At 31.9% G+C, this 18,047-nt stretch overlaps 1 protein-coding gene across 1 annotated transcript; it reads right to left on the bottom strand.

The window, feature by feature from the left end:
- Nucleotides 1-251: 251 nt before the first annotated feature.
- LOC144837976 (ectonucleoside triphosphate diphosphohydrolase 8-like) lies at nucleotides 252-17,293 on the bottom strand. Its single transcript, XM_078693301.1, has 10 exons — nucleotides 17,150-17,293; nucleotides 16,262-16,514; nucleotides 15,931-16,048; nucleotides 14,963-15,116; nucleotides 14,413-14,578; nucleotides 12,581-12,829; nucleotides 11,974-12,240; nucleotides 7,864-7,974; nucleotides 6,943-7,071; nucleotides 252-1,968 (listed from the first exon to the last, which is right to left on the bottom strand). Exons 2-10 carry the CDS (start codon nucleotides 16,397-16,399, stop codon nucleotides 1,750-1,752), a joined length of 1,551 nt encoding a protein of 516 aa, XP_078549427.1. The 5' UTR covers nucleotides 16,400-16,514; nucleotides 17,150-17,293; the 3' UTR covers nucleotides 252-1,749.
- Nucleotides 17,294-18,047: the final 754 nt, after the last annotated feature.

Here is an 18,047-nt window from a genome sequence, read left to right as displayed (position 1 = left end):
TATCTCTCCTCTCGGACATGGGAAAGGTTGTCGGTTGTGACTCATCCTTCTTTCTCCGTCCCTCCCAAATGTACATAGGCCTACACATCTTTTCAGAAAAAAAGGTACAATTTTAAGATTTTAATTTATTTCATAATTGAAATGTAGAACCGGGGTATGATATACTATATTGGTAATCATATCATGGATAGGGAATACGATCGATTGCACCTTAGCCACCCACTCCACCCTCCATCGTTACTTTCTCCCTCCCCCAATGTACACGTCACGGCCGAGTTAAGTAAACGAGAAGCAGCCAAAGTAATATATCATTCTACAGTGTATTATATAACATCATGCTCAATCCATTAGCCTTATACATTTTGTGAAGACGCGGTGTTTCTTTCAGAAGAAACTAAGTCAATTTGTTCTAAGTGAACTGTATTGATGCTAAAAAGAAGGTTGACGAACCTCTCACCTTAATAAGACAACACAATACATGAAACAAACACATTATGTTTACCGACTCACAAAATCGTGTGTAAGCTACTAGTAATATTATTTGTCTGAAGATTTAGTTTATTACTAATACGGTAATATAAACAGAAATCCCCCGTCTTGGTAAGAGAATACTAGTATTACTATACACCATTTTTAGCCCGGAAATGTTAAAGCGTAGTTCCCATTTAAACACAATGCAATGACGTACGCGCAATGCAATTGAGTTGACCAATCACAAGCTCGGATGATTCATGCATCGTGATTGGTCCAATTTCTTGAGGCGCTTACGTCCTTACGTAGAGTCTAAATGGGAACCAAGCTTTAAAAAACGGGACCGATTTTAACATAGTCTCTATGATTTCGTCTCCTTTGCAGAAATGCTTGTAAAGCTCTGTCTACACTATCAAATGAGATAATGATGTGCCTATATATGGATATGATGATGTCATATCACTACCATATTTGGGCACATCACACTTTTTTTGTCAATCTAGTTTTATAGTGTAGACAGAGCTTTATACAGATATTAACCTTTAAAAAACACATTAAAATTAGAAGCACTTTTAATTTCAAAATATACATCTTAAACAGATTAAAATAAATACATAAAATGATTTGTAAAAATAAAAATTAAATAATACAAAAAAAACCCAGAATTTACTATTTTTCATTTTGTGGAAACAAAGTAACTAATCACGCTGTATTAATATATAGATAATATATTATATATAGATAATATATTATATATAGATATTATATTATATATAGATATTATATTATATATAGATATTATATTATATATAGATAATATAGTAAACTATATCTCTATGATTCACATTATCAATTACTTTCTGTGTTGTTACTTACCATATAAGTACAATTTATCATTCTTAAGTGTATTATAAGAAAACTTAGCCTACATAAAAAGAGTGCCAAATAGTAAATTTCATTGTGGATATTTTTAAAGTTTGTCTTATTTGGTAAATCTATATATTACAGTACTAGCACCTCTTCTAAATGTGATGAATATTTAAAGCTACCCTTTGGATTTCAACTTTTAATTACAAACATTATATTCATAAACTATACATTTATATTGCATTCTATCCTAAGAACATGTCCATAAGTATGACAAGCTTCAATATATTAAAAAATCACATCATCAACTATCATTTACATTTAGTACTGAAGATAACATTGGTCTAAATCTAAACATTTTGTTCTGTGGTTTTTAATTAAAGTTCATCTTTTTAAATTTAATATTTAAGTTTAAATTGACACGTACATTGCTTGGCTTTGTCGTCTTTTATATCTACGATGAGCAGCAAGTATTAACATGATTGTACCCAAAAACAGCAAAACACAATAAACGCCAAGCAGACCGTAGTACACGGGTTCATGTATCAAAATAGAGGGCAACTCTGGTGGAATACCATTGGTGGCGTTCACCATGTAACCTAGCGACCAGCCTACATTTGTGCCTTCGATCTGTAAATAATGAATATTAGTATTTATATAATTAAATTTAATTAGCATTCAATTTTAGATTCATCTAAACCTTTATCACAATGATTAAAGGTATTAAGATCATCATAGTCATTATCACGATGATCATAAATGCAATTATAATCACATCATAATCATATTCAATGTGACCCTTAGGGGAGAAGAATGTTGTTGAAAAGATGTAACATCTAAGTCCACAGCGCCTTTGATCACTTGTTGCTGGAATTGGTGCTTTACAAATTCGTATATATTATTATTATTATTATTACATCACATTCAATGTGATTAGAATCATAATCACATTCAATGTGATTAGAATCATAATCACATTCAATGTGATTAGAATCATAATCATACTCAATGTGATTAGAATCATAATCATATTCAATGTGATTTGAATTACATCCTATAAATCATATTCAATGTGATCAGAATCACATCATAATCATATTCAATGTGATCAGAATCACATCATAATCATATTCAATGTGATCAGAATCACATCATAATCATATTCAATGTGATTAGAATCACATCATAATCACATTCAATGTGATTAAAATCACACATCATTATGATCCATATCATGTAGTATGTATCGATTAAACTCTTTTAGTGCAAGTATAAATATTTATGAGATACTTGTATCATAATTACTTAAAATACTTTGAAATAGGAATGCTTTGAAATCAATATTAAGCACGTGCTTATTGTTCAGTTTATTAATAATGCATGAAAGTTAAAAGTGAAATCCCTCAGGATTACAAGCAAGGCAGTAAATGCCGTTAGATACAAATCAAATGCATATTTTAATTGATTCTATTCAAGTGACTGTTCACTTCACAATTATATTCTATTACATCTTTTACAATCTGACTGATCAAGCTTGCTCCACACTTGGATGTAATGACGTAGGCTGAATGCAAGTGAGTTGATAAAGGATAGCTCATTACCAGTAATATTGCACTACGAAGTTAATTAGTGAACATCAATTATTATTATTTTTATTGGTAGGCCTATACAACTCAAAATGTTTAAAAATGTATTCCCTACTGTATATATTATTATCTTTAAATGAGAATTAGGGATCAAACATTCTGTTAAAAACTTTAAAAATGCTCACTCTTCTATGGTTCCTGACCAAAACCTTTGACTAACCTCTCCCTATTGTATGTGCATATATTTTGGATATATATTTTATTTGTGGTGTTTTGTCAGTTCATATTTTTTGTAATTGTATATTTTCAGACATGTTAACATTGTATTGTGTACAGTGCAGTATTTCCTCCTGTATGGTTGACCTACTGAGGAAACATGCAAGAGTCAGCAATGACAGACAATGATTGAGGTAAACTGTTATTGCCAGCTAACATTAAAGTATGTACACATTATATAGACTTCATTTATCTTGTTGTCAATTATTGCAATGTAAAGTATGTTTGTAAGGCCTAAATCTAGACATACCTTTTGTAGGCAAGAAGAAGGGAAAACATGTACTATTCGTACTATTCCTATTCCAACAAAAACACTAATACTACCTGCTTTGCATTTCCTAGCAAGACACCTACACTATTTGTATAGTGAATACCAGTTCTGTCTACACTACCAAACTAGTTTCACAAAAAAGTGTGATGTGCCCAAATATGGTAGTGATATACCCAACTTTGGTAGTGATATGACCTCATCATGTCCATATATTTTTGTCACATAAAGTTTGATAGTGTAGACAGAGGTTAAAAGCTCCAGAGTTTTGCTAGGTGATGTGAAAGGCTATTAGTTGTTCTATTGTTGCAAACCATTGAACACATAGAATCTAAAGTTCTGTCCACACTATCAAACTAAAAAGTGTGAACAAAAGTGTGATGTGCTCATATATGGTAGTGATATGACATCATCATGTCCATATATGGGCCAATCACATTTTGTTGTCACATACAGTTTGATAGTGTAGACGGAGCTTAACAGTAGGATGATGAATGTGATTTTCAAAATTTTATTTGACCATTCAAGCAAATCAGATTTGTATATTACTGATAGCATTATGTTTCACTAAATATTATACATTTTGCAATGATTTAGTGTTCATAAGTTAACATTTTGTTGTCACATGAAATTTAATAGTGTAGACAGAGCTTTAGTTTTAACGAGATTCATCAATGTGTGATGATGAAATGAAAACACAAAATGGATTACTTTTCTCTTGTCAGAGCCTGTCACACACAAACCCCCAGTGGTTTAAATGCGATATCCACAAATATAAATATCACTCGTCAAAATTGTAATTCTTCAAGGAATGTCAAGCATAGCAAGGGATGTATTGTACGTATAACGACAAAAAAAAGACAACCAAAAAATCACTTCCTAGTAATAAAATCATAATTTATAGATGCAATAGAAAGCTACCTCTGTACATTGAGTGGTATTATAAACATATAAAATATAAATTGTAATTGTATATACATTTTAATTGGAATCTTGTTTCAATTTACAAGGAGTTATGCCATTAGAAGACTAAGCTAGCTAGGCACACACACGTTTGCGGATATTTTGGGGCACAGTCAGTTTTTAGAATAAGGATAAGGAGAGAAATTAGAGATAAATTACTATTTTTACGACTGCTACAAACACGTACTAACTTAGAATTGTTTTACAGGGGTAGATGTTTGTTATCCTCAGTTTTAAGTTCACGCAGTCACAACCATGTAATGAAATATGAGTTTCATTAATTAATGATTTCTAGCCGTCAACCAGAAATCAATTCATAGATGTTTTTGTCGGTATATCATAATCCATTCTCACCTGTTCTATGTTCTGACTAGGAAATGAATGAACATGTGGCGGATATTGAATTTATGCAAATTATATTTGTATATATTGTAGAGAGATGTTTATTCACAAACATTTAAATATACAAATTTAAAATTCAATGTTGTAAAATGTTGTAAAGCCTGGTTTCCATAAAATCGCTACACCGTTTCCATTGAAATAGCTACACGCGCAGATGTCGTCGACGTGCATGTTCAACTTTGCCGATTTTGTCGGCGATGAATCGTATACGCGTGTACCAAAGAATATTTAGCGCTCGCGTACTAGATCCCCGATAAATTCTAGCGTTTCCATAGAATCGCTACGCTCTGTCGGCGACACGGTGTAGCGATTTTATGGAAACCAGGCTTAATATGTAGATTGTGGCTTGATAGGTCACAAATGTATTCATGTTAGCAAAGTACAGTAGAGTGCCTCTTTGGGACACTCTTTATTCAGAGGACTCTTAAATTCCACTGTGAATCGAACAAGGGATACATATATGTTTTAACACTACAGCCAACCATTATCCAGTGGACTTTATTAAGGGTCTCCAAGGTGTCCACTTATAAGAAGGGGTTAAGAATATTTTGGCAAACTCTGAGTTATTTCAGTCTGAAAATGAAACTAGACCTATATAACTAGAATATTAAAATATATTGAATATATTCAATAAATTGAGAACACCAGCTTCAATTTAAATGAAATACATGTTGTAGATGGCAATCAGAAATAATTATTACAGCATCCATCAAAAAACTTGAGAATGTGTATGAGAAATAAAATGTTTTCTAAACTAAGTTGAGATCATCACTGAGATATATTTCGGACTAGAACAAAGGACTTTGAAACATCCTACAGCGCCACTAAAAATTATAAAGCAGGTCACTAAGTGAAGTTATGTTTTTCAGAGACATCAGTAGCAGGTAGTAGCTGGTAATGAAAAGTTAACCGCAATAATATGTTGATTTGACTTTTATTAAACAATTTGAACTAATTCTGCTGATTGGCTGAATGTTTATGGTCAGTTTTAACGCCATTGCATTTCGCAAGCCAACACAGAAAGCATTATCTGTCCACGTACTAATAATAATACCGATAATGTACATAATTTATTTCCTGTACCATCGTTTAATAAAATAGGGTTCAACTATAATTATGCATTGTCCTAGTTACCCATTGCAAGTACTATATACCAATTCACGTATTCAGTTCTAAACCCTATAAGCAATGCATTGAATACACTCACAGAATAATGATTTTCTCTTTAAAGCTCTGTCTACACTATCAAACTAGTTTGACAAAAAATGTGTGATGTGCCCAAATATGGTAGTGATACGCCCAAATATGGTAGTGATATGCCATCATCATGTCCATATATGGGCACATCACATTTTGTTGTCACATGAAATTTAATAGTGTAGACAGAGCTTTAGTTTTAACGAGATTCATCAATGTGTGATGATGAAATGAAAACACAAAATGGATTACTTTTCTCTTGTCAGAGCCTGTCACACACAAACCCCCAGTGGTTTAAATGCGATATCCACAAATATAAATATCACTCGTCAAAATTGTAATTCTTCAAGGAATGTCAAGTATAGCAAGGGATGTACTGTACGTATAATAAGGACAAAAAAAAACAACCAAAAAATCACTTCCTAGTAATAAAATCATAATTTATAGATGCAATAGAAAGCTACCTCTGTAAACTGAGTGGTGTTATAAACATATAAAATATAAATTGTAATTATATATACATTTTAATTGGAATCTTGTTTCAATTTACAGTACAAGCAGTTATGCCATTAGAAGACTAAGCTAGGCACACACACGTTTGCGGATATTTTGGGGCACAGTAAGTTTTTTAGCACTCAAGTTTCATGGATAAGGAGAGAAATTAGATAAAACTTACATTCATAACTATTTTTAAGACTGCTATAAACACATACTTATTTAGAATTGTTTTACAGGGGTAGATGTTTGTTATCCTCAGTTTTAAGCCTAAATTTGATGTCACAGATAACTTTTAAAAAGTTACAAAAGTACTGGACCCTCTGGGAGAACAGTCTTTGACTGAAGAGGTCCCCCAGTATAAAGAAGAGATAAATGAATGAACATGAATGAAAATAAATTGAAATTAAAACTTACGTCCCGGACAAATTCAATATTCCAGTTATCCTCAGTGAATTTGTACACATCTACTAACAGCGTGTACACATAGTTGATATCAAAACAATAAAGATAAATATTATCCCATATGTCTGGGATATTCTGAATCTAAATAAAAAATAATAAATAATGACGAAAATTAAAAATAAATAAAACATTGTAGTAGTCATAAGGAAAGGTCTTTCTTATGGTTGGTATCTAAAGCTCTGTTTACACTATCAAACTTTATGTGACAAAAAAAATGTGATGTGCCCATATATGGCCACGAGATGTCATATCACTAGCATATTTGAACATATCATTAGCATATTTGGGCACATCACATTTTTTTTTTTCAAACTAGTTTGATAGTGTAGACAGAGCTTTATAGAAAAAACATTTTGTGTATAGCCTATGATGAGATGATGACAAACAAACAAAAATATAATATATATATATATATATATATATATATATATATATATGAAAACACATTATTACATTGCAGGGAACAAGGAAATGGCCATTCTTAATTAGATATGGTGAGAGACAACTTCAACAAAAAAAAGTTGATCATCACATCACAGCCACTGGTCATATTAAACTAGGCCCTCTGGGTCAATTCATTGATGATGATACAATGATAACAATTATGATGCTGATAATGACAGCAATGCTATTGATTCTGAAGATAACCTTTCTTGGGTTTTGCCACTAAGGTATGTTTGTCCTTTTTTAGACAAATTTTCTGCTGGAATTTTGTATGTGCAATGAAATCTATGAAACAATTAACTATGAATAATGAAAGATAAGATTGATTGTAAATGTATCGAAAATGCTGTTTATATTCCCATCACTGTTAAACATCTCAAACATTCTGAATAATTCAAAACCTTTCTCAAAATTTAAATTTCAACTTACGTCCGTCAAATTTCTGCGGCAGAATTTGTCTCTGGTGACGTTCAACTGATTAATAGTGGCATTAGATGTTAGGTTGAGATTGTCGATAGCATAGTAATAACCACTAAATGCCTGCAACAAAACACAAGTTGAGAATTACGGAAGTGCAGTAGTCGTGAGTCCTTAGGGCGTCAGGCTACTCAAGTTTATTAAAAATCTAATTCTCAATTATTCTCAATAATGAGATATACAAAAATAATGCATTTTACATTTTTATTTTAGTTTTCATTATGTAAATGTTAATCATGCATTATGAATATTTTATATAACCTCGAAAACACAAATTCAATGAATTATTAAAGGTTTCTCACACATTACACTTCAATGTATATTGATGCCAGGAGAGGTATGAAGATGAGAATCTAAAGGGAAGATGATAGGCCAGGGACAGGTAGCATCAAATGCTATGCATTAAAGCTCTGTCTACACTATCAAGCTAGTTTGACAAAAAAAGTGTGATGTGCCCAAATATGGTAGTGATATGACCAATGATATGACATCATCATGTCCACATCACATTTTTTTTGTCACAAAGTTTGATAGTGTAGACCTGGCTTAAGGGAGTTGGTGGGAACAATTCCCAGTTACCTACATGTACATACAAGTAGTAGTGCCACCTTTTGACACAGCCTAGACTTCAACATTTGATTTAAGAAGTAAACACCTACAATTCATTTACTGCAGTAATTACTCCAGTTTTGTAGTCATTGAATGAGAAGAATATTTCTGTACTGCCCTATTCAACTCAGCTCCGGAATAGAATAGTCAATCACGAAAATATTTTCTCCATTTAACTCAAAACATTTATTATTTGTGCAAAATGTAATAATGTAATTTTAAATCATCAAATATAAAAATGAAGACAAATTAAAAAAGATAAGAGATAAAATTAAGGTTGTCAAAGTAATATATGCATTACTTTTATAAAACGTCAACAATTGTAGAGAATGGGTGTATAAGGTTGTCTTTTATACTGTAAATATTGACAACAAAGATGAATGTAAAGAATGAAAGCACTTTTCCTTCGCCATGCATTTTGTTGTTTTTACGTGGATGCTTGGTTCAAGGTTATTGCATCACGATTGATTTGTTCAATCATTTCATCGTTAAACGAAAATAAATGAACACTCAAGTCTTGTTTTCGATCAGTTTAAATTAATTTTACGGCAATAAGAAGTCACCATAAATGTGATGCGGCGACGAGCTGGATTCGTAGAATAATAATGAGTATGGATGAATTATGAGCCGTTGGGATTTAGGGAGAGTAAGGAACTACGAAACAAGATATCGTGTTATTATCATCTTTATTCTCATCGCGGGAAAAATGCTCTAGGGAACGAATGGGTAGATAGATAGATAGAACGAATGTATTAAAGTATAGGATGAAGATATACTATATAGATGGGTGTATGGTGCTAGATGAAGATATACTGTATAGATGAGTGTATGGTGCTACATGAAGATATACTATATAGATGAGTGTATGGTGCTAGATGAAGATATACTGTATAGATGAGTGTATGGTGCTACATGAAGATATACTATATAGATGAGTGTATGGTGCTACATGAAGATATACTGTATAGATGAGTGTATTGGTGCTACATGAAGATATACTGTATAGATGAGTGTATGGTGCTACATGAAGATATACTGTATAGATGAGTGTATGGTGCTACATGAAGATATACTGTATAGATGAGTGTATGGTGCTACATGAAGATATACTATATAGATGAGTGTATGGTGCTGCATGAAGATATACTGTATAGATGAGTGTATGGTGCTACATGAAGATATACTGTATAGATGAGTGTATGGTGCTACATGAAGATATACTGTATAGATGAGTGTATGGTGCTACATGAAGATATACTATATAGATGAGTGTATGGTGTTACATGAAGATATACTATATAGATGATTGTATAGTGCTGCAATAGGTTAAAGAGTAGCTCAGGGTTTGAAATCTTTATTGCTTATTAAAAAATATAAACCTTCGCAACCTTCACCTTGAGGTACGCAGCGGTAGACATTACCGGTCCATCATCTCCCGTACAATTGGGTTTTTGTTACAGCTTTTATCCAGCTGCCATTCGGGCACTGAATGCTTGTCAGTATACCGTACAAGAGTGATGTGACACTTTGTAATTGTTTTTGTTAGTTTTTCATTTATCTATGTTATGTTTTGTATGTCTCAGACATAATTTCTATTTTATATGCAAATTTTACATGTAATTTTCCACTGATGAATGAATGAATGACTGAACAAAATTTATGATAACTTCACTTATTTTATAACAGCGGTGAAGCGGAACGATCGCTGTGAAATAAGCTCTTTTAAAAAAAAAAGTGGTGCCACGCGACTTTTACATAGCAAAATACGATTTTTATTACAAATACCTACCTGGTTAACAAAGTCATTGAAAATCTGTATCTTATATATAACATTATGAAAAATTTTAAACCAGGATCTACGCTTTAAATTACATATATAAGAATGGATGATAGAATAGATTAAGGGATGTAGGAATGCGTGTATATAATTAATTAAACAGATGATTGAATGAATTGAAGAAAATTAAGAATGAGTAGATAAATGAATTAATGGATGAATAACAAAATGAATGAGGATAATATGGATAAATGAAATTAATTGATGGATAAATAGATATGATGATGAGGAGACAGATGGCTGGGTTGTGAAACATCATCTAATATAACACGTGCATGTAGAAAATAGTAGGACACATTTTTTATTTTATTTGTAAAGATTTTTTAACTGAAGCATGGACAACTAAATATTTTTATCTCTCCCAAATATATACATTTTCTATTATTATTTTATAAAATTGTCTACATAGCAGTATATATCTAGCTAAAAACAGGTTATCTGCCATTTGTTAGAAAATAAAAAAAATAATCAACGTTTTGTTTTCGTTAATGGAGAGAATTTTTTTTTTCATTCATTGAAAAATTGACGCTCTATTTAACTCGGCTCCACCTTGTTAAAATAGAGCAGTCAATTTTTCAAAATCTGGAACATTCAAACAAATTTGGAAGCAAAGATAAATGTGGGTAGAAAATGAAGTTAAGCTCTGTCTACACTATCAAACTTTATGTGACAAAAAATGTGATGTGCCCATATATGGACATGATGTTGTCATATCACTACCATATTTGGTCATATCACTACCATATTTGGTCATATCACTACCATATTTGGTCATATCACTACCATATTTGGTCATATCACTACCATATTTGGGCACATCACACTTTTTTGTTAAACTAGTTTGATAGTGTAGACAGAGCATTAGCAATATGAATAAACCTGATTTATTAAAAGAAGTTTCAAGATTGTAAATTAATTAGCAAGGTGAATTTGACGTCTTAGGAATTCTCTCAATGATTAATAAGCATCAAGGCTTGAATACTGATTTTCAATTACCACATAATTTAAATCAATAATCACACCATAACGATAAATATAATAAAATTAGCCATTAAAACCACGAAGAGAAATATACATTATTTATTATTATCCGTCCGATATGACGGTATAAAGGTTCTTTGAACTATCAACCCTACCACCCACACACTAATGTAATGTACCTTAACCTTCTATATGATTCAAATATAGGCCTACGGTGTTCAAATAATTTGATAGATGTATTATGTTTTGTCATTACTGCAAAATGAAAAATATAAGTTCCACTAATAGATGGGTGCTAGTATTAGCAAATTTAGGCAAAAAAAAGTGATGTGCCCATATGGACATGATGTCATATCACTACCATATTTGGGCATATCACTACCATATTTGGGCATATCACTACCATATTTGGGCATATCACTACCATATTTAGGCACATCACACTTTTTTTGTCAAACTAGTTTGATAGTGTAGACACAGCATTAGAAAAGTCCTGCCATTTGGACTAGTGTTGAATCCGATCGAAATGTGGATATTATTAGGCAGGTTAAAACCAAGCTTTTCTATGGATATAAGTTTAAACAAAAAAGAGAAATTAAATGATTATTGAAAAAAAAAAACTCCTTTAAACTTACCACAAACTTGCCATATGGCGTTGGTTGATGAACACCATCGAATGAACATGGCTCATCCTCACATGGCGCAGAAAAATTAAAAAGGTTACGAACTTTGACCAAACATTCATCAGGGTCACTTGTACCTATAAAGAAGTACTTGACATCACCAGTGTTATTTTGATCCGATTGGGTGCAGGGAGCCTTCCATAGATAACTCCCATACATACTCTCATTAAGTCCCAATGCTCCACATGGATTGGTCACTTCCTCCGAATAATTAGCATTCTAAAAAATAATAAAATTGATTAAATATTTCTTATACAAATAATTACCATGCAATAGAACCATTAAATAGAGCTATTACGGTGCATTAGAATAATTCATGAATTCTATTCTCTTTAATAATGTTTACAAAAAGCTGACCATGCCAACCATTAAATAAAACTATTAGTATTACCGTGCATTAGAACTAATAATGAACAGCACATAATACGATAGTAAGGTTGTTTTATACTATGGTATAACATAGGTGAATAATTTATTTTATTAAAAACATGTTGCAAGCCGTACCATGCAACAGAACCATTAAATAGAACTATAAATAATAATAAGCACTGAGCCATACCTCTACTAGACTGGCATAATATTTACGTCTTGCCTCATTCTTCCCATAGCACAAGTAACTATGAGTGTACACCACATAGTCACTGCCATAAAGACGTAGGTGCTGACTATCACCAACTGGAAGAGCTTCAGGAACCTCTGGAATAAAAGAGATTTGTGTTGAAGCTCCACCAAGATCAAGAGCACCAACTGTTGGCATCGCATTCTCAGAGAAAATTAAGCTGCGTACGTGTCTTTCAAAAGATGACCCCTGCAAAAATAAAAAAGCAAAGTTAATTATTTTATTTTATTACAATCATACCTTGGGCATATATTAATGTCTTATTAATTATCTTTTCTATATCTCTGATTCCATGCTAAGATCTCCCGCTTCCTCCACTCCTTGCCCATTCACTCTCTCTCTCGCCTATATATATTTTAACCCCTTTTCTGCCCTCCCAGATGAATTAAACAGCCAACCCATATTCAGGGTTTTTACTGCACTAATATTTGATAAATATATACACAAAGGATTAATTGGGACGAACTTTTTTTTTTACATTTTTTCCACATTTTTAAAATCTTTTTAATACAATTTAAAAATTCATAAGATTACCATTAAATTATACTAAAAATTAATAAATATGTAATTTTTATATAAAATGTAGCAAAGTAACTGCGTGATGTTCTCTATCAAACATGCATGTGGCCATGAGTGGTAATCTGTTTACAGGCATTCACAGAACTTTATGGTTAAATTTATGATAAGATTCAAAGTACTTGGATCATTGAAAGTACCTAGAGTGATGCTGTATCATTAATGGTACCATTACTAAGATGCTGTATCTCACAAACATGCACATTCCAAGGCTAAGCATATCTCTCAAGGGATGTTTACAATAAAATATTCATCTGTTGTACTGTTCAGACTCTCTGTACATACAAAGCGATATATTCTTTTCATGCTCAGATGTTAGTGGATATATGTATTTTAGAAATATTATTATTAGTTTTGGAGCAGAAGAAAAGAAAATATGTAAACGAAACCTTTAAATATCTAAAAAATAACATTTGTAATTTAATTATGAATATAAAATTAATCTTTTTGTTGGTTATTGGTGTCCTAATCCCTTTGCAGCTCAGATTAAGCTATACTAGGATTTGAGGCTGGTGAATCCTGCAGCTTACATTCACAGGGGCTGAATTTTGAACGTGTTGACTCCCTACTAATCACAAAGGACGCCCTGGGCTCTTTAAAGTGTAACCAAGCTACATGTCTACACTGGACATTGGTTTTACATTATTTTACTATTTACGATTTTTATGGACATAGATTGCAGCACCGAAGCTTTAACCGATCGACCTCTCAACCCATCTTGGTTTCGTCTGGTTTTTCGTTTAACAAATGGAATTAAAAAGAATTAATATATAGCCTTCTGTATAAACATGACAATGTTGAGGGCGACATTGTCAAATACACTGTTTATCACATTTTAGGTACTACACACATTGTTCATGCAATTGATTGATGTTGATGTTATGTGAAATATTTCCTCCATGGTGATACTGACTTTCTTATCGATAGCATTGTACTACAATACACCTTATGTAACTACTACCCGGATGAGTGATAATATTTACATACTCCAATATTTGTTTATGATTCTAAAGCTCTGTCAACACCATTAAACTAGTTTGACAAAAAAATGTGATGTGCCCATATATGGACATGATGATGTCATATCACTGCCATATTTGGGAATATCACTATCATATTTGGCAATTCACACCTTTTTTGTCAAACTAGTTTGATAGTGTGGACAACTTTATTCTTTCATTTTTTCTATCACTTACATCAACAAAGGAATGAAGAAGTATGTTGGTGGTGATCCAGCCATATGTACCCTCTTCTTCACCAGTGATAATACGTGCTTGATCATCAGTAAAATTAAATGGATAAGAAGCAATGGTTTGCCGAACAGAATCAAGAATGGCGTCACTTGTGTCTGGGTCAGTTTCGCTGTAAAGAAAAAAAATTATAAAATAATTTTGTACGTACAATCTAGGACAAGTGGCTACTCACAATAGTTTTAAGATGTTTAATCAGTTAAAAATGAGGGTCCTACTAACACCACACGACACATAATGCTATAAATAATAGTACTACTGTACACATGAAAACCAGACATATTTGGCCAGCCCAAAGGTGTCTGGTATTGGGAGAGTTGACTGTATTGGTCTTTGTAAATTTCAGTTGTCTACTGAGATAAACAAAATAAAAAATATTTTTCTACATTTCTTGGAGACCGAACAAAAAGAAAAATCTTTTCCAAAATCCTTCCAATTGTTCAACAACCTGTTTATTCATTCAACATGATGGCGCCCTCTATAACTTTTAACTTACTCAAGCAACCGCATGCCTGCCGTGGCACCTAGGAAAACAGGTGTTTCCTGCTGACGCTTCTGAGGAACTAAGCGTAGTGCTGTAGAGTCCAGACATCCTTCTAATGATGGACCAGCAAGTCTAGGTGTGTCTGTATAGCTTGAGATACCACTACCTGGTGGTATACAACGATAATAACAATTTTATTGAAATACACAAATTATGTTAAATAATTGTTGCTCATATTATGAGTATATTATTCTAGATTCTAGTTTTCACTTTTGTATAATCTCTGTTGCCCAGATTTATTTTGGACCCCGTTGGAAACAAGTTATCATAAAACTTTATCCTGGCAAAGATTTCTGGGTTTTGTTACTGTTCATGTCTTGCGCTTCGTAATTTTTATTTTTATGCCAAATTAAAGAATTACATTAGTTGAAATGGTCAATTTCGTAACAAAAAATGTAAACTAAAAGATTTAAACGCTGTGTCTACAATTTTAACAAAAAAACAAATCATTTAAAGCCAGTAAATTTAATTTTTCAATCTTTATCAATATCAATTTAAGTTTTGTTTTTTATGGTTTTCACTTGTGCATTTGTAACCTTTCAACTTTTGTATTGTTTTAAATATGTGCTTTGCTTTAAATTGTTTTGTTGTAAATAGTTTTGTATACTGATTAAAAACACTATTAATAAGTGATCAAGTTTTCTGTTTTCAAAGAAAGTTATTCTTATACTGTAATAGCACAATAATAGAAAATCATATAAGTAACCAGTAAAGCTCTGTGTACACTATCAAACTAGTTTGACAAAAAAAGTGTGATATGCCAAAATATGGTAGTGATATGCCAAAATATGGTAGTGCCCAAAGATGGTAGTGATATGACATCATCATGTCCATATATGGGCACATCACATTTTTTGTGACATAAAGTTTGATAGTGAAGAAAAAGAGCTACACTTTTACAAAACAACGTTCTCATTTACCGTCAGCTCTGCACATTCCTCTTTCTTTCACATTTCCAGTACCATTTTCTTTTTCACCAGGCCATTGATAAACAAATAAATTAGTATGCGAAGAACCTGCGTCAAAGACAATGCCATACTGTAAAAAAAAAATGATTTAAAAGAGTTACTGGTACTGGTGTTTGCCGATTTCAAGTCCAGATTTATTTCTTCTAAATCATATACACAGCTTTATAAACATTTATTATATTTTAGCTCACATCACTATACAGGTTGCGAAACACTAGGACGATAACAATTGTAATCTAGTTTAACTGTCAATCGTTATCGTCCTAGTATTAATTGGCCTTACCTCTTTATACAAATTCTCTTTGTTACCCCATAACAACCATCCTAAAATAAGGCCAGATCCTACAACACATAACACAATACCACTGAGGAGCAATATTCGGGTACATTTTCTTCCTTTTCTAATCTCAACTTCATCCATAATTATTTGACCAGTTTAAATCTAAGAATCTGCAAGTCTTCTGTTGTTGTTCTAAATGGTTATTTATTACATGATTTGGAGCGTTCTACCAATTTATTCAAGAATAATTGGTGATCTGTAAAATATAATATACAATTACTGTTAGTGTCATGCTAATCTACACCCTATAGGCTATAGCGCCAGTAGCCAGTTATTAATGTTAAATGCTATCATTGCTAACGATAACATTGTGTTTTTTTTCATGCAATTGTTACATTAAAGAAAAAAGTGTAGGCATTATGGACACAATCCGGTAGAAAAACAAATTATAAATTCTGTTTACCATATTGGCATGTTAATTAATGATGTACTCATACAGAATAGCTAGAAAGTAGCCTAAAATATTTACTAAATAGGTAGTCCTATTCATAGTATAAAAAAAAGTAGTATCAGGCGCAATTATAGAAAACAATCATCCAATAGTATTTTCCAGCTCTAGACTGGGCCATGGGTGGAGGGTATTTAGGGACAGTTCGCCCAGGCCGCTGAGCGTGAGCAGTTTGTAATTTACACAGGCCACAAACGTTGGTTGGCCGGCTGCTGGACGAGGTTGGACACATAATGATACAGCTAGCAGCCTAACTAATGGACGAGACAAATAATGTTAACGGGATACGCTTTCTATTGCGAGTATTTACAAAATAAATGTTCAAACAGACAAATTAGGAACTGATTATAAGGTGGAGCTATAATAAACAGACTGTCACTTACCCAATGTTCGAAAATAAAGCAATTGTTTGTGCCGGTTTTGAGTTCTAAAGAATCATCGGTGATTTCCAGTTTCTCTCTCTTCTCATCCACGTGATGCATTGGATTGACCTCCGGAACATAAACACAGCTAGCCAGTCCTGTGTGACCTATTTAAAGTGTGATGACGTCATGATATTGTTTGAAGTTTGCCTCTTTTTTCAATTTTGTTCCCCTCGTTTCTAATAAATGATGCATTCAGAAAAAAATTTAATTTTAAAATGTATGATTAAATTTTATAATTAATTAGTATACAAAATAGCACAATTCATAGAGTTTACTCTCCGCAATTTCTATATTCATTTTTATTATATTTATTATTTTAGTATAATTATTATTTGTTAGACCTATACTAAAAGTACTATAATATAATAATATATAAATAAAAATAGTATATAAAGTAGAATAATACAAAAATCCTGAATATGCCTACTATCAATTATAATTCTTTAATATTAATAACAAATAACAATAACAAAACAACACATTGTTTCCCCATGACATCGATAATTGACCTATGTTTTGGCCTACTATTACTAATTTAAACATTAAATTAATTCGAAATTTATCTAAAGAATACTAATTCAAAATCAATTATACGGCCCTGTCGTATCCCACAATGCACCATTGATTTAATATTAAATTAAATCAAAATTGTATTTATAACTAACAATTAATTAAACATGCCATGACATATAATTATCATATCTATTGTCCGAAGATACAATAAACAATTTATTGTATTCATATTGTTATAGAATATATACATACTGCATTATTGTGTTTAATAGTTATGGCTGTCGCGTTATTATTAATTCTAGATAGAGTACTTATTTTTTATATGAGCAGACAAATGAGCCCA

This window comes from Antedon bifida, chromosome 3 (assembly GCF_963402885.1).
Source record: "Antedon bifida chromosome 3, ecAntBifi1.1, whole genome shotgun sequence".
Lineage (NCBI taxonomy): Eukaryota > Metazoa > Echinodermata > Crinoidea > Comatulida > Antedonidae > Antedon > Antedon bifida.
Note: the sequence above shows the minus strand (reverse complement) of the source record. Positions and strands in the feature narration are given on the sequence as shown.